Here is a 26,424-nt window from a genome sequence, read left to right as displayed (position 1 = left end):
GTCTCTATTAAAAATACAAAAAATTAGCTGGGTGTGGTGGTGGGCACCTGTAGTCCCAGCTATTCAGGAGGCTAAGGCAGGAGAATGGCATGAACCTGGGAGGTGGAGTTTACAGTGAGCTGAGATCGCGCCACTGCATTCCAGCCTGGATGACAGAGTGAGACTCCGTCTTAAAAGGAAAAAAAAGAATAGAATAAAGGAGGTAAATGTTGCTCAGTTTGTTGTCATATAAGCATATGGTACAAAACACTTAAAAATTTGACTCCTCGATTGTAGATTTTATTCAGTCCCGACTGGGAAGCAAGAAACTTATATAAATAGCTTTATATGAGTTATCACTTTTAAATCATTTCCCTTTTTTTCCTTTTTTTTTTTTTTTTGAGATGTGAAAATAATGGAAATCTTAAGTTGCCCCGGTATGTAGGCCCACTATTTGCTAGTTAAGCAAGAGAGAACTCAAACTTCATTGTCTCAAATACCATTCATATTTGACCATTGACAGATCATTTAATAAGACAATCTTACATTGACTTCCTCTCATTCATAGAATTGGTTTTAAAGAATGGACTCTGTATCCATTCATTTGCCATACCAAGATATTCCTGAAAGGAGTAAAAGATGCATGAGCACTTCAGTTGTGATGTCAGCACTTATTTTCCAGGAAAAAAAAAAATTCTCTTTAAGAAAAGTAAAACTTCAGCCAGGCGCTGTGGCTCATGCCTGTAACCTCAACCCTTTGGGAGGCTGAGGTACGCAAATCACATGAGGTCAGGAGTTCAAGACCAGCCTGACCAACATGGTGAAACCCTGTCTCTACTAAAAATACAAAAATTAGCCGGGTGTGATGGAGAATACCTGTAATCCCAAGCTACTCCGGAGGCTGAGGTAGAAGAATCTCTTCAGCCAGGAGGCAGAGGTCGCGGTGAGCCAACATCACGCCACTACAAGAGCCTGGGCAACAAGAGCGAAACTCCGTCTCAAAAAAAAAAAAAAAAAGCCAGGTGTGGTGGTGCGTGCCTGTAATCCCAGCTACTTAGGAGGCTGAGGTAGGAGAATCACATGAGCCCAGGAGGCAGAGGTTGCAGTGTGAGCTGAGACCACGCCACTGTACTGCACTCCAGCCTGGGCAACAAGAGCGAAACTCCGTCTCAAAAAAAAAAAAAAAAAACCCAAGAAAAACAAAAAAAAAAATTAGCTGGGCATGGTGGTGCGTGCCTGTAATCCTAGCTACTGGAGAGGCTGAAGCAGGAGAATTGCTTGAACCTGGGAGGTGGAGGTTGCAGTGAGCCGAGATCGCACCACTGTATCCCAGCCTGGGCAACAGAGCAAGACTCCATCTCAAAAAAAAAAAAAAAAAAAAAAAAAAAAAAAAAAAAAAAAAAAGGCCGGGCGCGGTGGCTCAGGCCTGTAATCCCAGCACTTTGGGAGGCCGAGACGGGCAGATCACGAGGTCTGGAGATCGAGACCGTCCTGACTAACATGGTGAAACACCGTCTCTACTAAAATTACAAAAATTAGCCGGGCGCGGTGGTGGGCGCCTGTAGTCCCAGCTACACGAGAGGCTGAGGCAGGAGAATGGCGTGAACCTGGGAGGCGGAGCTTGCAGTGAGTGGAGATTGTGCCACTGCACTCCAGCCTGGGCGAGAGAGCGAGACTCCGTCTCAAAAAAAAAAAAAAAAAAAGAAAAAAAAAGAAAGAAAAGTAAAACTTGGCCAGGCGCAGTGGCTTATACCTGTAATCCCAGCACTTTGGAAGCTTGAGGCAGGTAGATCACTTGAGATCAGGAGTTTGAGACCAGCCTGGCCAACATGATGAAACCCTGTCTCTACTACAAATACAAAAATTAGTCAGGCGTCATGGCACACGCCTGTAATCCCAGCTACTTGGGAGGCTGAGGCAGAAGAATTGCTTGAGCCCAGGTGACGGAGGCTGCAGTGAGCCAAGAGCACGCCCCTGCACTCCAGTCTGGGCAACAAGAGCGAAACCCCATCTTTAATAATAATAATAATAATAATAATAACAACAACAACAACAACAACAATATAAACGGAAGTTTCCCAGCAAAAGTAGATAACTTGCCTTCTGTTGCATTACCCAGTTTCCTGCCTAGGTTGTGTGTTCAGTACAGTATTGAAGTACATCTAAACAGGTACATCAGTGAAAGATAAACTCTGATTGCAAGGAAATGAGCCTATTGTTTAAAAAAAAAAACTTGCTTGGGCCAGGCACGATGGCTTACGCCAGTAATCCCAGCACTTCAGGAGGCTAAGGAGGGGGGATCACGGGATCAGGAGATTGAGACCATCCTGGGTAACACAGTGAAACCCCATCTCTACTAAAAATACAAAAAGTTAGCCGGGCGTGGTGGCAGGCACCTGTAGTCCCAGCTACTCGGGAGGCTGAGGCAGGAGAATGGCGTGAACCCGGGAGGCGGAGCTTGCAGTGAACCGAAATGGCACCACTGCACTCCAGCCCAGGTGACAAAGCAAGATTCCTCTCAAAAATACAAAACAAAACCTGCTCGGCCAGGTGTGGTGGCTGACACCTGTAAACTCAGCGCTTTGGAAGGCTGAGGTGGGAGGATCACTTGAAGGCAGAAGTTCAAGACCAGTCTGGGCAACAAAGTGACACCCTCTCCCACCTTCGACTCTACAAAAAATAAAAAATAAATTATCTGGGTGTAGTGGTGGATACCTGTAGTCCCAGCTACATGGGAGGCTGAGACAGGAGGATCACTTGGGCCCAGAAGTTTGAGGCTGTGGTGACCCATGATTCCACCACTGCACTCCAGCCTGTGTGACAACATGAGACCCTGTCTCTAAAAAACAAAACAAAAACCTTCTTTACTGAAGTGGGATTGACATGCAATAGACTTCACATACAAGTTGATATATATATATATATATACACACACACACACATCTATGAAATCATCACAATTAAGATAATGAAATTTATTCTTCTACCTCTTTATAATTCCTCCGTCATTCCTCCCCATAGCTTCCTCACATCCCCTGCTCCTGTCCCCAAGCTATCATGGGTACTTATTGCTTTCTGTTACTATAGATCAGGTTGTATTTTCTAGAATTTTATATGGATGGAATCTTTCAATAGGTACTTCTTTCTTTCTTATTATTATTTTTAAAATTTTACTTTAAGTTCCAGGATACAATTGCAGAACATACAGGTATGTTTGTTCATAGGTATCCGATGCCATTGGTTTGCTGTACCTGTCAACTGGTCATCTAGGTTTTCAGCCCCACATGCATTAGCTATTTGTCCTAATGCTGTCCTTCCCCTCACCACCCACCACCTACTGGCCCTGGTTTGTGTTGTTCTCCTCCCTCCCTGTGTCCATGTGTTCTCATTGTTCAACTCCTACTTATGGGTACTCTTTTTTTTTCATCTGGCATCTTTCACTCATCCTAATGAATGGGATTAATGGAACAACTGGAAATTCATCCATGTTGTATCAACAATTTATTCCTTTTTATAGCTGAATAGTATTCAGTTGTATGGATATATCAACATTTATCCATTCACCTATTGATGGACATTTGAGTTATTTTCAGCTTTTGACTATTATAAGTAAAGCTGCCATGAACATTTATATACAAGTCTTTGTATGGACATATGTTTTCATTTTTACCTAAGAACGAAGTGGCTATATGGTAGGTGTATATTTAACATTTTAAGAAACTGCCAAACAATTTTTCAAAGTGATTCTACAATTTTACATTCCCACCAACAATGTATGAGAGTTGCAATTCCTCCACATCCTTGCCAGCACTTGGTATGATCAGTCTTTTTAATATTAGCTGTTCCAATAGATGGGTAGTGGTATCTCCATTATGGTTTTAGTTCACATTTTTCTACTGACCAGTGATGTTGAACATCTTTTCATGTGCTTATTTTTCATCTATATATCTCCTTCCGTTAAGTATTTTTTCACATTTTTCGCTCTCTTTCCCTCTATCCCCCTTTTTACATATTGGACTTTGAGAGTTCTTTATTCTGGATACAAGTATTTTATCAGATATGATCTGAAAATACTTTCTTCCAGTCTGTGGCTTGGCTTCTTTTTTTCTTAACAATGTCTTTTCAAGAACAGAAGTTTTTAATTTTGATAAAGTACAGTTAATCAAATTTTTCTTTCGGATTTTGGATTGTGCTTTTGGTGTCATATCTAAGAAATCTTTGCCTAATCCAAGGTTACAACTATTTGTTTTCTGTGTTTTCTCTTAGAAAGTTTATAGTTTTTGGTTTTACATTTAGGTCTATGATCAAATATGAGTTTATTTTTGTTTATGTTTTGAGTTTTGTTTATGGTGTGAGGTATAAACTGAAATTCATTTTTATATGAATATACAATGGTTCAGCACCATTGGTTGAAGACTATTACCTTTGCACTTGCATTGAGACTCACTTGTTCATATATGTGTGGATCTAATTCTGGACTCTACTCTGTTCTACTGGTCTGTTTGTCTGTCTTTATACCAATACCACACTCTTTTGACTGTAGCTTTATGAAATCTTGACATTGGGAAGTGTTAGTCCTTCAACTTGGTCCTTTTTTTTTTTGAGACAGACAGAATTTCGCTCTTATCTCCCAGGCTGGAGTGCAATGGTGCGATCTCGGCTAACTGCAACCTCTGCCTCCCGGGTTCAAGCGATTCTCCTGCCTCAGCCTCCAGAGTAGCTGGGATTACAGGCACACGCCAGTACACCTGGCTAATTTTTGTATTTTTAGTAGAGATGGGGTTTCACCATGTTGGCCAGGCTGATCTTGAACTCCTGACCTCCTCCAAGGTGATGTGCCCGCCTCAGCCTCCCAAAGTGCTAGGATTACAGGCTTGAGCCACCATGCCGGGCCTCAACTTTGTTCTTTATCAAAGTTATTTTGGCTCTTCTAGGTCCTTTACATTTCCATATGAGTTTTAAAATCAGCTTGTCAATTCCTATAAAAATGCTGCTGGGGTTTTGATTGTGATTGTATTGAATATATGGATGAATTGGGGAAAATTGACATCTTAACAATATGTCTGACCCATATCTGACCCCATGCACAAAGTATTTCTCTCCACTTATTTAGGTCTTTAATTTTTCTCAGCAGTATTTTGTAGTTTTCAGTGTACAGGTCTTTCACATCTTTTGTCAGATTTACCCCTAAGTGCTTCATATTTTTCTATTCTTGGAAGTAGTCATTTTAAAATGTTTTCTATTCTGATTGTTCATTGCAAGTACAGAAAATACAATTGATTTTTGTATATTGACCTTGTATCACAACCATGACTGTGTACACGTGTTAACTACCTGGTCAAATTCACTTCATTCTAGTAACTTTTTTTATAGATTTCTTTGGATTTTCTACATAGATGATTCTTTTGTCTACCAATAAAGACAGTTTTACTTACTGCTTTCCCATCTGTGTGCCTTTCATTTACATTTCTTGTGTTATTGCAGTGGCTGGGTCATTTAGTACAATCATTGAATGGAAGTAGTGAGAGTGGACATTCTTGTTTCTGATCTTAGGTGGAAAGTATTCAGTTTTTCCACCATGAAGTAGCTGATACTACTACCATGATACTAGCTACAAGTCTTTCATGGACGCCTTCTATCAAGTTGAGAATATTTCCTTTTATTCCTAGTTTGCTGAGAGCTTTTATCAGGAATAGATGTTATATTTTGTCAAATGCCTTTTCTGCATTTATTGAAATGATCATATGGGCTTTTTTTTTTTTTTTTTGATAATTTGGTGAATTACATTAGTTGTTTTTTGGATGTTAAACCAAACTTGCATTCCTGGTTTTTAAAAGAAAAGAGGTTGTGCGGTTTGAAGATGATATAGTATTTCCTCTTCCTCTAAGAAATCACCCAAGCAAAAGTGAAAATGAGAAACTGAAATGCAAATATCATGTCTGATGAGATCTTGGAGAGCAGAAACTCCAAACAAATTAGGTGGACAGGTTGCAAAAAAAGCAGTGGAAATTGATATAAATTGATATAACAACTTTGGAGATGATTGGGCAACATTTACTAAAGTTGAACATTTGCATACTTTATGACCCAGCAATTCTGGTGCAAAAGAAATAAGTGACTCCGTCCACTGAAAGACTTAAAAATATTCATAGATGTTTTATTGATAGCCAAAACCTTGAAACAACCCAAATGTTCATCAACAAGAGAACGGATAAATTACTGTATTTTCGTACAATGGGATAGTCCACACTAATAAAAAAAGAACAAACTGGCCAACCACCATGGCTCACACCTGTAACACAAGCACTTTAGGAAGCCGAGGCAGGTGGATTGCTTGAGTACAGGGTGTTTGAAAGACCAGCCTGGGCAATGTGGCAAAACCCTGTCTCTACACTAACAACAAGAAAAAAGTACAAAAAATTAGCCAGGCATGGTGATGGGTGCCTGTAGTCCCAGCTACTTGGGAGACTGAGGCTGGAGAATCGCTTGAATTCAGGAGGTAGAGGTTGCGGTGAGCTGAGATCATGCCACTGCACTCCAGCCTGGGCAACAGAAAGAGACTCCATCTCAAACAAAACCATAAAAGCAGTTTAATAAAAGAAACAAAAATGTAATTCACTGAATAAACAGAATACAGTAGAATAGTTCTCATAATAGATATAGAAAAAGCAATTTTATAATTCAACATCCATTCTTGACCAAAATTGTTAGTAAACTAAGTCTTGAAAGAAATTTCTTTAACTGAATAAAAGTTAACTACCAGAAGTCTACAACAATCTATATAATTCTTAATGGTGGAAACTTAGAAGCAAGCAGTTCATTTTAAATCAATATCAAGTCAAAGATACCTGTGAAGAGCAGTTCTATTTGCCATTGTCTGGGAATCCCAGCTTGCACAGTAAGATGAGGAGCACACAGGAAGAGGCCCTAACCTGATAACATCTGTCCTTTAGATTGATGTGGTCTCTCCGTTTAGAGAGGTTCATAACTTTCATACATGTTACAAATATTTCACAAGGATACAATGTCACATATTAATTTTAAAAACTGGTATTTTGTGGGTAAGACATTTGAAGACACAACCTGGAAAATATGATAGAACCAACAGATGTTAAATCAAGTTCTTTTAAGATGGAAAATATTTTCAAGGTAGGGAACTGTCACCGCAGAGTAACCCCAAGTCTTTCAGCAAGCCCCAAAACCTGTGAAATTAACCAGTGTTCACAGTTGTGTTTGCTTTCAAAAACGGAGGCTGGAAGCCAGTAACCACAAACAAGCCACAAGATGAGAAGGGAGCTCAGCAGTGCTACCCTGACCTGAATCTGAATCCTCGCCTCATTACCATATTGTAATCTCTGCCCGGGGCGGGGGGGGGGGGGGGGGGGGCGGGGGGCGGTGAGGGGATGGGGAGTGGAGGTGCACTTTGCCGGGGCACCTAAAGTGCTGGGGTGAAGGAGGGACTGCACACACTCCAGTTCTCCCTGGAAAGCCCCATCTTTCCAGGAATCCCCTCCCCCAGTCTCTGCCTACTACCCTAAGACATCTTACAAATCCCCCTTCGCCCTACCCCTTCCCGCAAGAAGGTGCGTTGATCTCAGGCTCCCCTTCTACGTTCCTTGATCAGTGATAAAGTTTCTGCTCTGCTTAACCGAACCTGGTCTCATTTTATTGGCATGAACAGCACCAAGCAGGGGAAAAAACCCACTGGGATCCAAAACCCCCTTGAGGGTCGGTAACGGAATCAGTACAAAGGATGCAAGTATGAGCTCCAGAATACAGATGAAAATGCTCAGCAGAAAAACAAACAAACAAACAAAAAAAACTTGTCCAAAAGTGACTGCATCCAGACCCTGTCGGATCCTCACAAATGACAGCTCTTTACCTCAGGGCATTTGATAATATCAGGCTCAGGCTGTGCCAGGAGTCAGAGTCCCAGCTCAGTTGGCTATATCGGGCTGTTCCTTCTCCAGGGTTCTCAGGAACTCTGCCGTCGATGCCTCGGGGTCTCTGGTGAGGGGGAGGGGCGGCAGGCCAGCGATTTGGGGCAAGGGGTGAGAGTCAACGAAGCTGCCACTGTGATGACAGTGGCCCTGAGATCCCTCTCCTTACCCTCCCGCCCCGCCGTAAGTGCCGGTGTCTTAGCCTGTGGGACATCCCTTCCCCCGCTCCCTCTTCCCACCCCCGCCAAGCCTGCCCCTTCGTTGCCAGAGCCAGAGGGCTCTCCTTGCGCCCCGTCCGTCCCCAGTCTGGTCGGCGAGTCCGGGGACATCGACGCTTCAGGGCCGCCAGCACATTCCCCGTGTGGATGCCCACGACCTCCCAGCCGGGCCGAGCTTGGGATTTCCCTCCCAGCCTCAGACCCTGTTCTGTCCCTCTCTGCCTGAAGGTCGTCGACGCCCTCCAGCTGTCGCCCTCGCCCCTCTCCGCGCGCTTGGGCCTGGGGAAGAGCAGTGCCCTCGGCGCTCCTCACCCCGCGGCCGGCCTTCGGTGTCCTCACGGGGTCCCCACTGCAGGGGATCCCCCACTACACCTTCCCCTGCCTCCAAGTAGCTGCTGTCTGACCAGGCGCTCCTGTCGCCTCATTGCATCCCGCCCGACGTGGCCCCTTCCCTCCCGACGCGTCTGTGACCACGGCCTCAATGACCTTGTCCCTGCCCCCGGGCGTTGGTCTAGCGCGCGCTGCACAGGCGTCCTCCCCCTCCCTGACGACCCTGTCTCCTCCTTCCTTCCCTGGGGCCGGCTGCCCCTCCCCCACCCCCAGCCTCACTCAGCCTCTCCCAGCCTACCCCTTTCTCTGCGCTCACGAGTCTGAAGGAGAGCGCCCCCCTTGCTGTCTCCCGCAGCTGGTCCTTGGAGGTTCCTGGATGTCGCACGGCTTCCTCCTTTCCGGGACTCCTCTCCTTTCCTGAGTGGCCACTGACGCTCCATCTCTCGAAGGGTTACCCCTCAGCAGCTTGCGCCCCCTGACGCAGCCTTCCCTGTTCCTAGGGGCGGAGGGAAGCCCTATTGCCCACCCCCCACCCCCAGTATTCCCCAGCACGTGTGTGCACCTCTGTACATCCCTTCTCTCCTTAGACGCAAGGCCCCTCTCGCTGACACCGCCTCCGCTCCGGTTCCTTATGCTCTCCTTGACCTTGTTTTTCCGGCCAGGCCGAAGTTGTTGCTGGATCCCAGGCTTACAGTCCAATCCCATGAGAGCGGCCTACCGGGTGCGGTGGGGGAGGGCAAAGACATCCACGCAGCAGCCCAGGTCACATACAGGCCGATAGGAAGGCTCGCCCTTCTTGGCCCAAACCGAATGACTTTGAACTCCATCATTTCACCATGCCCATTCTCCCTAGACTTGCATTTTTAAGCCTTTTAACGCCTTTTTCTACTTTTAAAGGAATTTCAGGAATTATGTTGATGGTATCACATTTCGCCTCTGCAAGCTCTCTAGCTTTATTGCCTGTTATCTCTATACCCTACTCCCACTTGCCTGCCCTTAGAGTTGTCCATTCCATTCTGTTTATCTTCCGTTTTTATGTGTTCTTGCCAAAAAGTGTCTTGTTTTGCTGACAAACCTTTTACATTTGTGTAAAAGGAATTGTATTCTCATTCCATTTATTTTTCAATGCTAGGATTTTAAGATTGGTTCATGTACCTTCTTCCCCTTCTAACTGTTGCCCCTTGGGCCCATCTGCCTTGTTTTACTCTTCCCTTTACCTACCCTGCTCCCACTAGTAACAGTGCAATAGGCATTCTCATAGTGCCCCCTTACGCTTCGCTTCTCAAACAGGGTGCAATGTATCACCTGGAAATCTTGTTAAAATGCAGGCTCTTGGCCAGGTACGGTGGCTCATGCCTGTAATCCCAGCACTTTGGGAGGCTGAGGCGGGTGGATCACCTGAGATCAGGGATTCAAGACCAGTCTGGTACCAACATGGTGAAACCCTGTCTCTACTAAAAATACAAAAATTAGTCAGACTCGGTGGCAGGCGCCCGTAATCCCAGCTACGTGGGAGGCTGAGGCAGGAGAATTGCTTGAACCTGGGAGGCGGAGTGCAGTGAGCCGAGATTGTACCACTGCACTCCAGCCTGGACAACAGAGCAAGACTCTGTCTCAAAAAAAAAAAAAAAAAAAAAAAAAATGCAGGCTCTGATTCAGCCGGTCTGGAGCAGGGCCTGAGACTGTATTTCTAACCAGCTTCCAGGTGATGCCTATGTTGCTGATTCTGGGACTACATTTTGAGGAGCAAGGCCCTTATGGACCTCTGTGAAAATTCATTCTGGGTTCTGGGTCCTAGGGTATATGCTGATCTAATGTGATGAGTATTACCCATCTGCTCTCCAGTCTGTCTGCACCTCCTTACCCCATACCAGCTGGGCAGAAGGGTAAAAGGTAAATATACTGTGGGGAAAGGAAGAGGGTCTTCTCCTTGCTGCTGCCCACATCCCATCTACCAGTGCATCTGGTCAGGGCCCAAGACTCCTCTCCCCCTTCATTGGAATGGACCCAAGGCTCCAGAGCAATGTCGCTGGCTAGCAATGCATGGCCAAGTCAATGATGGATCTAGGCCAGGCAACCTGGTCTCTGCCCTCACCACATGGGATCCTGAATCCTCAGCCCACCAGACATCTAGATTGGTTTGACTCATAACCTCCCTAGGCCTGGGCTTTAGCTCTGATAGGAGCTCTTGAGAAGCCATGGGGTCTTCAGTTAGTCAGGTTGTTTGTGTTTCCTTTGCCCCCTTTACCTTCTCTTGAGTAGCCTGGTAGGACTCAGATGGCCTGGCCTTGCCACTGGCAAATGGCTATCCTGGGCCTGACTTATCTCTAAAATGGGATGGTCACAGCATAGCTATAATTTTTGGTGCTAGGAGCGGTCCCAGGTCCTTCACTCACATGCCAGAGCCCTAAGACAGGAGTTCTTGCCTTAGTTTTATCCATGAGGAAAGTGAAGTTGAGGAAGGTTTAGCAATTTCCACTAAGGGCATGGAGCTAGTAAGTGAGAGTGCTAGTATTCAAGCCCAGCCTCAGCTCATACACCAAAACCCATCTAACCATGAGACTATGTCAGCCCCATGTCCTACCTTGCTCTCGCTACCAGGCCATAATGCAGGGAGAAATACAAAGAAACAGAAAGGAAGGACTGGACCTTGGGTTTTGGCACTGATGCTGAAGGCATCTAATCAGTGGCATGGAGGGTTGCAAAACTCTAAGGCAAAAATGAACCAGGGTTCTAGGGGCCAACCCCAAGGCCCTGAGTATTTATGGGGCAAGAGAAGGGGACCTTGGGTCTGGGGTTTCAAGAGCAAGGATTTTAGGGTTATATTTAAAGCAGGGATCAGAACTGGGCAGGAGTTTGGGATGGTCAGGGATTGGGTGAGGGTCAGGTGTGGATAAAGTTCTCTATCATGTAGCTTACTTGGTAATAACTCAATGTTTTGTTGGAGGGGCCAGCAAGTGAACGAATGGCCAGCATTCAGGGCATCAAAGGATTGCCCTTTCCAAAGCCCTTCTGGTGCCTGAGCGGCTTGCTGGGTCAGTTTTGGAAACCCTGGGGCTGTGCTTTCCCCACTTACACAGCCGTGCAAGCATCTCCTGGCACCCAGCCCCAGGCCCAAGCATTTCATAACCAAAATAGTTCAACATGTGCACATTTTGAGATTTCATGGCACATGACCTTTTATATCTTGTCCACACTTAACCAACCTCTTGTTTACCATTTTAGGGCCAAAATTCTATCCAGGACAGAGAGTTGATCTGAAAGCCCAGAGAAGCATCCTGTTCCTTCAACAGTCTTTGGGGTCAAAAGATCTTTTGAGCCTACCGAATGTTCTTAGAGCTGAAAACAACATCTTACAGGTTTTTGGTTTTTACAAAATGCTTCACAAATAGATATTGTCTTTGACTCACAACAACCCCATGTCAGAAGTGGCCCACCTAACATTGAGACTCGAATGAATTAATTGGCCAAGGCCACACATTGTGTAAGTGGGTGAAATAAGACTTCTTGATCATTTTCCCATAACAGACCTTGGGATTCTTAGAGAGTGAGTAGGTACTGTCTGACCCCAGTTGGCCCATTTCTCAGACTTGGGGATGCAGACTGAGGCAGGAAGTAGGAAGTCTAGGGAGGAGGATGCCTGGGCTGCAAGGTTTGGAGGTGAGGGAGTTGAGGTCTCCTGGCTTCTGGCCAGCCTTCTCCCTGATAGATTTTTGTCACTAGGACCCTCTCTAGAGTCTGTGGTTCTCCTGGAAATGGAAAAAGGGGATTGCTGGGAGGAATGGCAAGGCCAGGGGTGCCCAGGTAGAAGTTTTCAGTGAGTCTGAAGCTGAGACAGCTGAGTGACTATGAGAAAAAGATGCTGTCAGTTGCCAAGAGGGCCCCACGGGTATCATCACATCCATATGGGCGCTGTCAGTGGCTTGGTCAAGCTCTGCCCCTGGCTAAGCAATTTCCACCAATGGCTAAGCCATCTGTCCTGCCCCCTCTTCTCAAAGGCCCCAGCCCCTCACACCAGGAACCTGCAGCATTGACTTGAGGAAGGAGTCCGGGGTCAGGCCAGTCTACCTGTTCGGGACTGGGGGTCTGGGGCCTGCCAAGGCAGGGGGCCCTTATCCCATTGCCCTCCCTCTCCCCACAGGGTCTCAGGCCCTAGGCCAGGGCTCAACAGACACAGGCAGTGGGATGGGGTTGCCCTTCTATTGATCCAAATCCTGAGTGTAGCCTGGGTGAGTCATGGAGGTGAGGAGGCCCACGAGGCTTAGCAGTGTGGAGAAGAGCAGCAGGAAGGAGGCCGTGAAGAGGAGGGCAGGCAGGGCACTGAGCACCAGCAGCAGGAGAGCCGGTAGCAGGTGGCGCCACACGGCGGCCACGATGGGCCACAAGGAGCTCAGCAGGTAGGAGCCAGTGGTGAAGAGTGCATGGCACAGCATCAGTGCCAGCAGCAGGTACAGTATCCCCTCCAGACCCCACAGCAGGCGCTGCAGTGGTTGCCGCCAGTTCGAGGTGCTCCACCACTGGATCCAGCTCGGGGGCACGTGGCCCACCCACCAGCGTACCCAGCCGTGCCTTGTGACCCAGGCTGACCAGGGCACTGCCTGCTGTGGCCCCTCGCCAGCCCCGATGGTATCTGTCTCCACTCGCGGCTGCTGCATCACGGCTGGTGCACCTGGGGAGAGGGCCAGGGCCTTGGAGATGCCTGGGACCTCCGGGCGGGGGGCAGAGAGGGGGTACAGCGGTCAGGAGGGCACCAGTGTGGGTGGGGTGGGGCAACAGAGTTGGGGTCTGGGACTTACCTCTGGGCAGTTACCTAAGTCATGTTGCTTCCTGCAGCGCCCAGGACGGCCTGGCAGGCAAATCCAAGTCCCCACTCTCATCTACCCACACCCTTCCCAGAGGAGCCCCTTTGTGACCCGGGCTGGGGTGGGGTCCAGCCAAGAGAGGAGTCACTGCAGGCTGTGAGGCCCACCCGAGTCCCTCTGCACAGACCCTCTGCAATGGTGCACTTGGAACCGGTGGACCAGCCAGCAACCTCATCTACTGAAGGAAGCAGGAATGGCCAGATTCCAACAGCCTGAGTGGCTGCCACCTGATGGCTGATGGAGCAGAGGCCCGAGGAAAAGCAGATGACACTGAAGCCTTGCCACTAGGGTAGAAGAAATTATGTACCTTGACCGGCAGCGAGTGAGGTTGGTGGCTGATCCACCGGCTCCTGGCACACCCTTGCAGAGTTGGCTGGCTGCTCTTTGAGCCAGCTTGGCCTTGCCTGGCATGCACAAGCCTCAGTGCAACAATTGTCTTACAAACGGAGCCACACAGAGAAAAGGAGCAGGAGGCTCAGGAGCAGGGTGTGTGCTGCCTTTAGGGCTCCAGTCAATTCCTCAGGGCTCAGATGGCACTGCGGGCTTCTTCATTGCCAAGAGGTAGACCACAGGCCATGTTGAGGAGGACTTTATGGTCAAGTGCAGAAAGCAGCCAGGATTTCCACCCAGGTTCCTAGGGTTTCTGTGGCCCTGGCCAGGCGTAGAGTTTGGACCCAGGCAGGACAATTTCACTCGGAGCAGAATGTCTGTACCTGGAGTCTGTGCATTCCAGGCAAGGTCAAGCTGGCTCAAAGAGCAACCAGCCACCTCTGCAAGGGTTCACCCAGAGCAGGTGGAGCAGCCACCAACCTCACCCACTAAGGAAGCAGGGATGGCTGGATTCCAACAGACTGTGTGACTGCCACCTGATGGCTGAAGGAGCAGAGGCCTGAGGAAAAGCAGATGGCACTGGGGCCCTACCTGTAGGGTAGAACTGATGTACCATGAGCGGCAGTAAGTGAGGTTGGTGACTGCTCCACTGGCTCCTGACACACGCTTGCAGAGGTGGCTGGTTGCTCTTTGAGCCAGCTTGGCTTTGCCTGGCATGCACAAGCCTCAGTGTAACAATTGTCTTACAAATGGAGCCATATAGAGGAAATGAACAGCAGGCTCAGGAGCAGGGTGTGCGCTGCCTTTAGGCTCCAGTCAATTCCTCAGGGCTCATATGGCACTGCGGGCTTCTTCATTGCCAAGAGGCAGACCACAGGCCGTCTTGAGGAGGACTTTATGTTCAAGTGCAGAAAGCAGAAAGGATTTCCACCCAGGGGCCTAGGCTTTCTGTGGCCCTGGCCAGACTTAGAATTTGGCCTCAGGCAGGGCAAGCTCACTCAGAGCCGCACTTTGGTACCTGTGGTCTGTGCATGCCAGGCAAGGCCAAGCTGGCTCAAACAGCAACCAGCCACCTCTACAAGGGTGCCCTTCGAACAGGTGGAGCAGCCACCAACCTCACCCACTCAAGGAAGGAGGGATGGCCAGATTCCAACAGCCTGTGTGGCTGCCACCTGATGGCTGAAGGAGCAGAGGCCTGAGGAAAAGCAGATGGCACTGGGGCCCTACCTCTAGGGTAGAACTGATGTACCATGAGTGGCAGTGAGTGACGTTGGTGGCTGCTCCAACGGCTCCTGGCACACCCTTGTAGAGGTGGCTGTTTGCTCTTTGAGCCAGCTTGGGCTTGCCTGGCATGCACAAACCCCAGTGCAACAATTGTCTTACAAATGGAGTCATACAGAGGAAAGGAGTAGCAGGCTCAGGAGCAGGGTGTTCACTGCCTTTAGGGCTCCAGTCAATTCCTCAGGGCTCAGATGGCACTGCGGGCTTCTTGTTGCAATAAGGAGACCACAGGCCATCTTGAGGAGGACTTTGTGTTCAATTGCAGAAAGCAGCCAGGATTTAAACCCAAGGGACTCGGCCTTCTGTGGCCCTGGTCAGACTTAGAATTTGGCCCTGGGAAGGACAAGATCACTTGGAGCAGCTGCCGCATGTGCATGCAAGGCAAGGCCAAGCTGGCTCAAAGACCAACCAACCACCTCTGCAAGGGTGCACGTGGAGCAGTTGCACCAGCCACCAACCTCACCCACTCAAGGAAGTAGGGATGGCCAGGTCCCAACAGCCAGACTGGCTGCCACCTGATGGCTGACAGAGCAGAGGCTTGAGGAAAAGTAGATGGCACTGAGGCCTTACCTCTAGGGTAGAAGAAATGAGGTACGCTGACCATCAGTGAGTGAGGTTGGTGGCTGGTCCACCGACTCCTGGCACACCCTTGCAGAGTTGGCTGGTTACAAGCCAGCTTGGCCTTGCCTGGCATGCACAAGCCTCAGTGCAACAACTGTCTTACAAATGGAGTCATATAGGGGAAATGAGCAGCAGGCTCAGGAGCAGGGTGTGCACTGCCTTTAGGGCTCCAGTCAATTCCTCAGGGCTCAGATGGCACTGCAGGCTTCTTCATTGTGAAGAGGTAAACCACAGGCCGTCTTGAGGAGGACTTTATATTCAAGTGCAGAAAGCAGCCAGAATTTCTACCAAGGGGCCTAGGCCTTCTGTGGCCCTGGCAAGACTTAGAATTTGGCCTCAGGCAGGACAAGATCACTCAGAGCAGCACTTTGGTACCTGCATTCTGTGCATGCCAGGCAAGGCCAAGCTGGCTCAAAGAGCAACCAGCCACCTCTGCAAGGGTGCCCCTGGAGCAGGTGGAGCAGCCACCAACCTCACCCAGTCAAGGAAGCAGGGATGGCCAGATTCCAACAGACTGAGTGGCTGCCACCTGATGGCTGATGGAGCAGAGGCCTGTGGCTCCTGGCACACCCTTGCAAAGGTGGCTGGTTGCTCTTCGAGCCAGCTTGGCCTTGCCTGGCATGCACAGGCCTCAGTGCAGCAATTGTCTTACAAATGGAGCCATATAGAGGAAATGAGCAGCAGGCTCAGGAGCAGGGTGTGCACTGCCTTTGGGGCTCCGGTCCATGCCTCAGGGCTCGTATGGCACTGCGGGCTTCTGGTTTTAAAGAGGCAGACCACAGGCCTTCTTGAGAAGGACTTCATGTTCCAAAACAGAAAGCAGCCAGGATTACCACCCAGGGGACTCAGCCTTCAGTGGCCTTGACCAGACTTTGAATTTGGCCCAAGGTAGGACAAGCTCACTCAGAGCAGCATTTCAGTAGCTGGGGCCTCTGCATGCCAGGCAAGGCCAAGCTGGCTCAAAGAACAACCAGCCACCACTGCAATGGTGCACCTGGAACCAGTGGACCAGCCAGCAACCTCACCTACTGAAGGAAGCAGGAATGGCCAGATTCCAACAGCCTGAGTGGCTGCCACTTGATGGCTGATGGAGCAGAGGCCTGTGGAAAAGCAGATGGCACTGAGGCCTTACCTCTAGGGTAGAAGAAATGAGGTACACAAGCGGCAGTGAGTGAGGTTGGTGGCTGGTCCACCTGCTCCTGGCACACCCTTGCAGAGGTTGCTGGTTGCTCTTTGAGCCAGCTTGGCCTTGCCTGGCATGCACAAGCCTCAGTGCAACAATTGTCTTACAAACGGAGCCACACAGAGAAAAGGAGCAGGAGGCTCAGGAGCAGGGTGTGTGCTGCCTTTAGGGCTCCAGTCAATTCCTCAGGGCTCAGATGGCATCGCGGGCTTCTTTGTTGCCAAGAGGTAGACCACAGGCCATGTTGAGGAGGACTTCATGGTCAAGTGCAGAAAGCAGCCAGGATTTCCACCCAGGTTCCTAGGGTTTCTGTGGCCCTGGCCAGGGGTAGAATTTGAACCCAGGTAGGACAAGGTGACTCAGAGCAGCACATCGGTACCTGCAGTCTGTGCATGCCAGGCAAGGCCAAGGTGGCTCAAAGAGCAACCAGCCACCTCTGCAAAGGTGCGCCTGGAGCAGGTGCTGATGGAGTAGAGGCCTGAGGACTCTGCCTTCTGTAGCCCTGGGCAGATTTAAAATTTGGCCCCAGGCAGCACAAGATCACTTGGAGGAGCTGGGGCATGTGCATGAAAGGCAAGGCCATCCTGGCTCAAAGAGCAACCAGCTACCTCTGCAAGGGTGTGCCAGGAGCAGTTGCACCAGCCGCCACCCTCACCCACTCAAGGAAGTGGGGATGGCCAGGTCCCAAAAGCCGGACTGGCTGCCACTTGATGGCTGACGGAGCAGAGGCCTGTGGAAAAGCAGATGGCACTGAGGCCTTACCTCTAGGGTAGAGGAAATGAGGTACACAAGCGGCAGTGAGTGAGGTTGGTGGCTGGTCCACCTGCTCCTGGCACACCCTTGCAGAGGTGGCTGGTTGCTCTTTGAGCCAGCTTGGCCTTGCCCAGCATGCACAAGCCTCAGTGTAACAATTGTCTTACAAATGGAGACATATAGAGGAAATGAGCAGCAGTCTCTAGAGCAGGGTGTGTGCTGCCTTTAAAACGCCAGTCAATTCCTCAGGGCTCAGATGGCACTGTGGGCTTCTTTGTTGCCAAGAGGCAGACCACAGGCTGTCTTGAGGAGGACTTTATGTTCAAGTGCAGAAAGCAGCCAGGATTGCAATCCAGGCACTAGGCATTCTGTGGCCCTGGCCAGACTTTGAATGTGGCCACAGGCAGGACTAGTTCACTCAGAGCAGCACATCGGTACCTGCGGTCTGTGCATGCCAGGCAAGGCCAAGCTGGCTCAAAGAGCAACCAGCCACCTCTGCAAGGGTGTGCCTGGAGGAGGTGCTGATGGAGCAGAGGCCTGAGGACCCTGCCTTCTGTGGCCCTGGGCAGATTTAAAATTTGGCCTCAGGCAGAACAAGATCACTCGGAGCAGCTGGGGCATGTGCATGCCAGGCAAGGCCATGGTGGCTCAAAGAGCAACCAGCCACCTCTGCAATGGTGCGCCTGGAGCAGTTGCACCAGCGTTCAACCTCACCCACTCAGGGAAGTAGGGATGGCCAGGTCCCAAAAGACGGACTGGCTGCCACCTGATGGCTGATGGAGCAGAGGCCTGTGGAAAAGCAGACGGCACTGAGGCCTTACCTCTAGGGTAGAGGAAATGAGGTACACGAGTGGCAGTGAGTGAGGTTGGAGGCTGGTCCACCGGCTCCTGGCACACCCTTGCAGAGTTGGCTGGTTGCAAGCCAGCTTGGCCTTGCCCCGCATGCACAAGCCTCAGTGCAACAACTGTCTTACGAATGGAGTCATATAAAGGAAATGAGCAGCAGGCTCAGGAGCAGGGTGTGCGCTGCCTTTAGGGCTCCAGTCAATTCCTCAGGGCTCAGATGGCACTGCAGGCTTCTTCATTGTGAAGAGTTAGACCACAGGCCCTCTTGAGGAGAACTTTATGTTCAAGTGCAGAAAGCAGCCAGGATTTCCACCCAGAGTCCTAGGCCTTCTGTGGCCCTGGCAAGACTTAGAATTTGGCCTCAGGCAGGACAAGATCACTCAGAGCAGCACTTTGGTACCTGCATTCTGTGCATGCCAGGCAAGGCCAAGCTGGCTCAAAGAGCAACCAGCCACCTCTGCAAGGGTGCCCCTGGAGCAGGTGGAGCAGCCACCAACCTCACCCAGTCAAGGAAGCAGGGATGGCCAGATTCCAACAGACTGAGTGGCTGCCACCTGGTGGCTGATGGAGCAGAGGCCTGTGGCTCCTGGCACACCCTTGCAAAGGTGGCTGGTTGCTCTTCGAGCCAGCTTGGCCTTGCCTGGCATGCACAGGCCTCAGTGCAGCAATTGTCTTACAAATGGAGCCATATAGAGGAAATGAGCAGCAGGCTCAGGAGCAGGGTGTGCACTGCCTTTGGGGCTCCGGTCCATGCCTCAGGGCTCGTATGGCACTGCGGGCTTCTGGTTTTAAAGAGGCAGACCACAGGCCTTCTTGAGAAGGACTTCATGTTCCAAAACAGAAAGCAGCCAGGATTACCACCCAGGGGACTCAGCCTTCAGTGGCCTTGACCAGACTTTGAATTTGGCCCAAGGTAGGACAAGCTCACTCAGAGCAGCATTTCAGTAGCTGGGGCCTCTGCATGCCAGGCAAGGCCAAGCTGGCTCAAAGAACAACCAGCCACCACTGCAATGGTGCACCTGGAACCAGTGGACCAGCCAGCAACCTCACCTACTGAAGGAAGCAGGAATGGCCAGATTCCAACAGCCTGAGTGGCTGCCACTTGATGGCTGATGGAGCAGAGGCCTGTGGAAAAGCAGATGGCACTGAGGCCTTACCTCTAGGGTAGAAGAAATGAGGTACACAAGCGGCAGTGAGTGAGGTTGGTGGCTGGTCCACCTGCTCCTGGCACACCCTTGCAGAGGTTGCTGGTTGCTCTTTGAGCCAGCTTGGCCTTGCCTGGCATGCACAAGCCTCAGTGCAACAATTGTCTTACAAACGGAGCCACACAGAGAAAAGGAGCAGGAGGCTCAGGAGCAGGGTGTGTGCTGCCTTTAGGGCTCCAGTCAATTCCTCAGGGCTCAGATGGCACTGCGGGCTTCTTCATTGCCAAAAGGCAGACCACAGGCCGTCTTGAGGAGGACTTTATGTTCAAGTGCAGAAAGCAGAAAGGATTTCCACCCAGGGGCCTAGGTCTTCTGTGGTCCTGACCAGACTTAGAGTTTGGCCTTAGACAGGACAAGCTTACTCAGAGCAGCACTTTAGTACCTGCTGTCTGTGCATGCCAGGCAAGGCCAAGCTGACTCAAAGAGCAACCAGCCACCTCTGTAAGGGTTCCCCTGGAGCAGAAGGAGCAGCCACAAACCTCACCCACTCAAGGAAGCAGGGATGGTGGGATTCCAACAGCCTGAGTGGCTGCCCTTTGATGGCTGAAGGAGCAGAGGTCTGAGGAAAAGCAGATGGCACTGGGGCCCTACCTCTAGGGTAGAACTGATGTACCATGAGCGGCAGTGAGCGAGGTTGGTGGCCTGTGCTTTATGTTCAAGTGAAGAAAGCAGCCAGGATTGAAACCCAAAGGACTCGGCCTTCTGTGGCCTTGGCCAGACTTAGAATTTGGCCCCAGGCAGGACAAGGTCACTCGGAGCAGCATGTGGGTAGCTGGGGTATGTGCATGCCAGGTAAGGCCAACCTGGTTCAAAGGGGAACGAGCCATGTCTGCAATGGTGTGTCTGTAGCAGTTGGACCAGCCTTCAATGTCACCCACTGAACGAAGCAGGGATGGCCATGTTCCCGCAGCCTGAGTGGCTGCCTCCTGATGGCTGATGTAGCAGAGGCCTGAGGAAAAGCAGATGACACTGAGGCCTTACCTCTAGGGTAGAGGAAATGATATACCCTGACCAGCAGCAAGTGAGGTTGGTGGCTGATCCACCGGCTCCTGGCACACCCTTGCAGAGTTGGCTGGTTGCTCTTTGAGCCAGCTTGGCCTTGCCTGGCATGCACAAGCCTCAGTGCAACAATTGTCTTACAAATGGAGCCACACAGAGAAAAGGAGCAGGAGGCTCAGGAGCAGGGTGTGTGCTGCCTTTAGGGCTCCAGTCAATTCCTCAGGGCTCAGATGGCACCGTGGGCTTCTTTGTTGCCAAGAGGCAGACCACTGGCCGTCTTGAGGAGGACTTTATATTCAAGTGCAGAAAGCAGGAAGGATTTCCACCCAGGTTCCTAGGGTTTCTGTGGCCCTGGCCAGGCGTAGAATTTGGACCCAGGCAGGACAAGTTCACTCGGAGCAGAATGTCCGTACCTGGAGTCTGTGCATGCCAGGCAAGGCCAAGCTGGCTCAAAGAGCAACCAGCCACCTCTGCAAGCATTCACCCAGAGCAGGTGGAGCAGCCACCAACCTCACCCACTAAGGAAGCAGGGATGGCCGGATTCCAACAGACTGTGTGGCTGCCACCTGATGGCTGAAGGAGCAGAGGCCTGAGGAAAAGCAGATGGCACTGGGGCCCTACCTCTAGGGTAGAACTGATGTACCATGAGTGGCAGTGAGTGAGGTTGGTGGCTGCTCCACCAGCTCCTGGCACACCCTTGTAGAGGTGGCTGGTTGCTCTTCGAGCCAGCTTGGCCTTGCCTGGCGTGCACAAATCCCAGTGCAACAATTGTCTTACAAATGGAGTCATACAGAGGAAAGGAGTAGCAGGCTCAGGAGCAGGGTGTTCACTGCCTTTAGGGCTCCAGTCAATTCCCCAGGGCTCAGATGGCACTGCGGGCTTCTTTGTTGCCAAGAGGCAGACCACAGGCTGTCTGAAGGAGAAATTTACATTCAAGTGAAGAAAGCAGCCAGGATTGCAATCCAGGGGTCTAGGCTTTCTGTGGCCCTTTCCAGACTTAGAATTTGGCCTTAGGCAGGACAAGCTCACTCAGAGCAGTATGTGGGTAGCTGGGGCCTGTTCATGACAGGCAAAGCCAAGCTGGCCTAAAGAGCAACCTGCCATCTTGGCAAGGGTGTGTATGTAGCAGTTGGACCAGTCACCAACCTCATCCACTGAAGGAAGTAGGGATGGTCAGGTTCCCACAGCCTGAGGGCTTGCCACCTGATGGCTGCTGGAGCAGAGGCCTAAGGAAAAGCAGATGGCACTGAGGCCCTACCTCTAGGATAGAAGGAATGATGTACCCTGAACGGCAGCGAGTGAGGTTGGTGTGCTGGTCCACCGGCTCCTGGCACACCCTTGCAGACTTGGCTTGTTGCTCTTTGATCCAGCTTGGCCTTGCCAGGTATGCACAAGCCTCAGTGCAACAACTGTGCTGCAAATGGAACCAGACAGAGGAAAGGAGCAGCAGGCTCAGTGGCAGGGTGTGTGCTTGCTTTAGGGCTCCAGTCCATGCCTCAGGGCTTGTATGGCACTGCGGGCTTCTTGGTTGCCTCCACAAGCCATCTTGAGGAGGACTTTATGTTTTAAAATGCAATTCAAATGAGCATAAAACATTTACAGCCTAGGGAAAGGCTTACGGCATTAGAATCCTTATTTATATGATTATTTTGTGTTTTTTTCAGATATGGTCTTTGTCTCTCATCCAAGCAGAAGTGCAGTGATTTTGTCATAATTCACCACCGCCATGAACTCTGAGTCCCATCCATCCTTTTGCCTTGGTCTCCCAACTAGTTGGAGCTGCAAGCATAAGGCACCATGCCTGGCTAGTTTTTTAAATGCGGTTTGTTGTTGTTGTTGTTGTTGAGAGTATGGTTTCACTATGTTGCTCTGGCTGGTCTCAAATTCCCGGCCTCACGTCATCTTTCTGCCATAACCTCCTAAAGTGCTGGAATTACAGGCATGAGCCACCATGCCTAGCATAGAGTATTACATTCTTTTCAAAGTCTTATTCTAAGATCCATTTGTTGACTTTGGCCTAAATAACTCAATATAATACCTCTGAGACTTTTTTTTTTTTTTGACAAAGTTTGGGGCATGATTATGAGAGAAGGGGGTTTGAAACTTTCTCATAAGAGTTAACTTGGAGCCATTTAGGGAGGAACAAACACAAATTATCAGAAAAATAAAAGAAAGATCAAGTGGAGAAGTTCTGTGGCAAAGATGATAGTAAAGAATATATGATTGTGACTCATGGTGGCTTTTACTTTGTTCTTGAATTTCTGAGTAACTTAAGGGTTAACATTTAAAGAATGTATATTATAGATAACATTTTATTGCAAGTAAATATATTTCAAAATTTGTTACTTTTTTTTTTTTTGCTTATTTATTTATTTATTATTATTATACTTTAAGTTCTAGGGTACATGTGCATAACATGCAGGTTTGTTACATATGTATGTTTGTGCCATGTTGGTGTGCTGCACCCATCAACTCGTCAGCACCCATCAACTCGTCATTTACATCAGGTATAACTCCCAATGCAATCCCTCCCCCCTCCCCCCTCCCCATGATAGGCCCCAGTGTGTGATGTTCCCCTTCCCGAGTCCAAGTGATCTCATTGTTCAGTTCCCACCTATGAGTGAGAACATGCGGTGTTTGGTTTTCTGTTCTTGTGATAGTTTGCTAAGAATGATGGTTTCCAGCTGCAGCCATGTCTCTACAAAGGACACGAACTCCTCCTTTTTTATGGCTGCATAGTATTCCATGGTGTATATGTGCCACATTTTCTTAATCCTGTCTGTCACTGATGGACATTTGGGTTGATTCCAAGTCTTTGCTATTGTGAATAGTGCCGCAATAAACATACGTGTGCATGTGTCTTTATAGCAGCATGATTTATAATCCTTTGGGTATATACCCAGTAATGGGATGGCTGGGTCATATGGTACATCTAGTTCTAGATCCTTGAGGAATCGCCATACTGTTTTCCATAATGGTTGAACTAGTTTACAATCCCACCAACAGTGTAAAAGTGTTCCTATTTCTCCACATCCTCTCCAGCACCTGTTGTTTCCTGACTTTTTAATAATCGCCATTCTAACTGGTGTGAGATGGTATCTCATTGTGGTTTTGATTTGCATTTCTCTGATGGCCAGTGATGATGAGCATTTTTTCATGTGTCTGTTGGCTGTATGAATGTCTTCTTTTCAGAACTGTCTGTTCATATCCTTTGCCCACTTTTTGATGGGGTTGTTTGTTTTTTTCTTGTAAATTTGTTTGAGTTCTTTGTAGGTTCTGGATATTGGCCCTTTATCAGATGAGTAGATTGCAAAAATTTTCTCCCATTCTGTAGGTTGCCTGTTCACTCTGATGGTAGTTTCTTTTGCTGTGCAGAAGCTCTTTAGTTTAATTAGATCCCATTTGTCAATTTTGGCTTTTGCTGCCATTGCTTTTTGTTTTTTAGACATGAAGTCTTTGCCCATGCCTATGTCCTGAATGCTACTACCTAGGTTTTCTTCTAGGGTTTTTATGGTATTAGGTCTAACATTTAAGTCTCTAATCCATCTTGAATTAATTTTCGTATAAGGAGTAAGGAAAGGATCCAGTTTCAGCTTACTACTTATGGCTAACCAATTTTCCCAGCACCATTTATTAAATAGGGAATCCTTTCCCCATTTCTTGTTTTTGTCAGGTTTGTCAAAGATCAGATGGCTGTAGATGTGTGGTATTATTTCTGAGGACTCTGTTCTGTTCCATTGGTCTATATCTCTGTTTTGGTACCAGTACCATGCTGTTTTGGTTACTGTAGCCATGTAGTATAGTTTGAAGTCAGGTAGCGTGATGCCTCCAGCTTTGTTCTTTTGTTTTAGGATTGTCTTGGAGATGCGGGGTCTTTTTTGGTTCCATATGAACTTTAAAGCAGTTTTTTCCAATTCTGTGAAGAAACTCATTGGTAGCTTGATGGGGATGGCATTGAATCTATAAATAACCTTGGGAAGTATGGCCATTTTCACGATATTGATTCTTCCTGTCCATGAGCATGGTATGTTCTTCCATTTGTTTGTGTCCTCTTTTATATCACTGAGCAGTGGTTTGTAGTTCTCCTTGAAGAGTTCCTTTACATCCCTTGTAAGTTGGATTCCTAGGTATTTTATTCTCTTTGAAGCAATTGTGAATGGAAGTTCATTCATGATTTGGCTCTCTGTTTGTCTATTACTGGTGTATAAGAATGCTTGTGATTTTTGCACATTAATTTTGTATCCTGAGACTTTGCTGAAGTTGCTTATCAGCTTAAGGAGATTTTGGGCTGAGACAATGGGGTTTTCTAAATATACAATCATGTCATCTGCAAAGAGGGACAATTTGACTTCTTCTTTTCCTAACTGAACACCCTTTATTTCTTTCTCTTGCCTGATTGCCCTAGCCAGAACTTCCAACACTATGTTGAATAGGAGTGGTGAGAGAGGGCATGCCTGTCTTGTGCCAGTTTTCAAAGGAAATTTTTCTAGTTTTTGCCCATTCAGTATGATATTGGCTGTGGGTTTGTCATAAATAGCTCTTATTATTTTGAGGTTCATCCCATCAATATCCAATTTATTGAGAGTTTTTAGCATGAAGCATTGTTGAATCATAATGTCTATTGCAATTTTCTCTTGCTTACATATCTTTTGAGGAGGCCAAATTATAATCAAAAAGGCTTAAAGTGGTCAGATGGTTTTGCAGATGGGTTTATAATACTTGAAGAATTTAGTTGACTATTGCTAATGATTATGGATGAGATTTGCCTTTTGTTCTTCTTTCATGCGTAACCAACCCTTCCCAAATTTCAGGGTATCACACCTTATGACATTTATTAATACATTCAATTATGTTTCACTTAAGTTTAACCCAGCAGGTGACATTCTGCCTCTTTCAGAAGACTTTGAATAACTGTGTTTCTACTCACTAATGTTGGTTTTTGAAGTTTAATTTTCATGGCAATAATTTCAAGAAGAGACTTGTAAAGGGAAACACTAGCATAGCAAAAGAGAATTGATAAAGTAAGATTCTAGTTGCAAAAATTGGAGAAAGAACACAAAATTTGATATCTCACTACCTATTTACATTTGTAAACTATTTCACAGAAATGATTAATAGTATTTTTAGTACAAAAATTAAAGGCAATGTCATTTGATGAGTGTAGCCAAAATTAATTCAGGGTTGGAATTGTTTTTGTGAGAAATGCAAAGAACAGACTAAAAAATGTGCATGGATAATAAACCGACCAAACTTAAAAACTTTACTCAGGAGTGTGCCTGGAGACATGATTGAGCAAGTTTTGGATGTTGGACAGGGCAAGGGAAATAAGTATGCCTGGAATAAGTCATCTAAAAATACTTCTCTTTCTACACCACATTATAGAAAAGCCACATCCACATATGCAACTAAACAAAAGAGACCACTTACTAGTAATGCAAGGATTTTAGCCCACATCTAATATCTGTATAACTCTCTTCTCCAATCATCTATGCAAATGCCCACAACCACTGCACTCCCAAAAATAACAGTGAAAACATTATCTATTGATACTAACCACATGGTCAGTTCCAAACTATCTACAAGATTAGGAACAAGGACAGAAGGAAAGCTGTAAGAAACATTCCCGCGAGCATCATTTTGGGTATATATCAGGTCTTTCAAATAGAACACCAAGAAAGTCAACTCCATATCAGCTACTACAGGAGTTGAAGAGATTTCTCATTGTCGGTAAAGGGAAATAAAAAATCTCTCTGGGATATTGTTTGAATCTCTTTGTCAGTGGCCCTGAAGCACTCATCAAATGTTTCATGCTTGTTATGGCTTTTTTGCATGTATTATATGAACTGATGTCATCTTAAAAAGTTTCCTTCCAATTTG

At 48.1% G+C, this 26,424-nt stretch overlaps 1 protein-coding gene and 1 long non-coding RNA gene across 3 annotated transcripts; both read right to left on the bottom strand.

The window, feature by feature from the left end:
* Window positions 1-6,115: 6,115 nt before the first annotated feature.
* On the bottom strand, window positions 6,116-7,330 carry LOC140710286 (uncharacterized). The gene is made up of 2 exons (XR_012091286.1): window positions 6,828-7,330; window positions 6,116-6,521 (listed from the first exon to the last, which is right to left on the bottom strand). It is a non-coding gene; the product is annotated as an uncharacterized lncRNA (long non-coding RNA).
* A 2,061-nt stretch (window positions 7,331-9,391) lies between these two features.
* TMEM239 (transmembrane protein 239) lies at window positions 9,392-13,377 on the bottom strand. Of its 2 annotated transcripts, none has more exons than XM_037990679.2 (2): window positions 13,264-13,377; window positions 9,392-13,173 (listed from the first exon to the last, which is right to left on the bottom strand). In XM_037990679.2, the coding sequence occupies exons 1-2, from the start codon at window positions 13,342-13,344 to the stop codon at window positions 12,667-12,669; spliced, it is 588 nt and encodes a 195-aa protein (XP_037846607.1). In that variant the 5' UTR covers window positions 13,345-13,377; the 3' UTR covers window positions 9,392-12,666. The 2 variants fall into 2 exon arrangements, with proteins under 2 accessions (XP_037846607.1, XP_008017273.1); XM_008019082.3 differs by having other exon boundaries at window positions 11,621-13,136; window positions 13,264-13,315.
* Between the last annotated feature and the right edge of the window lie 13,047 nt (window positions 13,378-26,424).

Source organism: Chlorocebus sabaeus, chromosome 2 (genome assembly GCF_047675955.1).
Source record: "Chlorocebus sabaeus isolate Y175 chromosome 2, mChlSab1.0.hap1, whole genome shotgun sequence".
NCBI lineage: Eukaryota > Metazoa > Chordata > Mammalia > Primates > Cercopithecidae > Chlorocebus > Chlorocebus sabaeus.
The sequence above is the reverse complement of the archived record's forward strand: the minus strand, read 5'-3'. Positions and strand labels throughout refer to the sequence as shown.

What these genes read in the sequence shown, in the direction of transcription:
- TMEM239 (XM_037990679.2), bottom strand. Translation starts at nt 13,344, where the DNA reads ATGAGAGTGGGGACTTGGATTTGCCTGCCAGGCCGTCCTGGGCGCTGC. An exon ending in ACTTAGGTAACTGCCCAGAG is followed by an intron (nt 13,174 to 13,263) that starts GTAAGTCCCAGA and finishes CCCCGCCCGGAG; the next exon opens with GTCCCAGGCATCTCCAAGGC.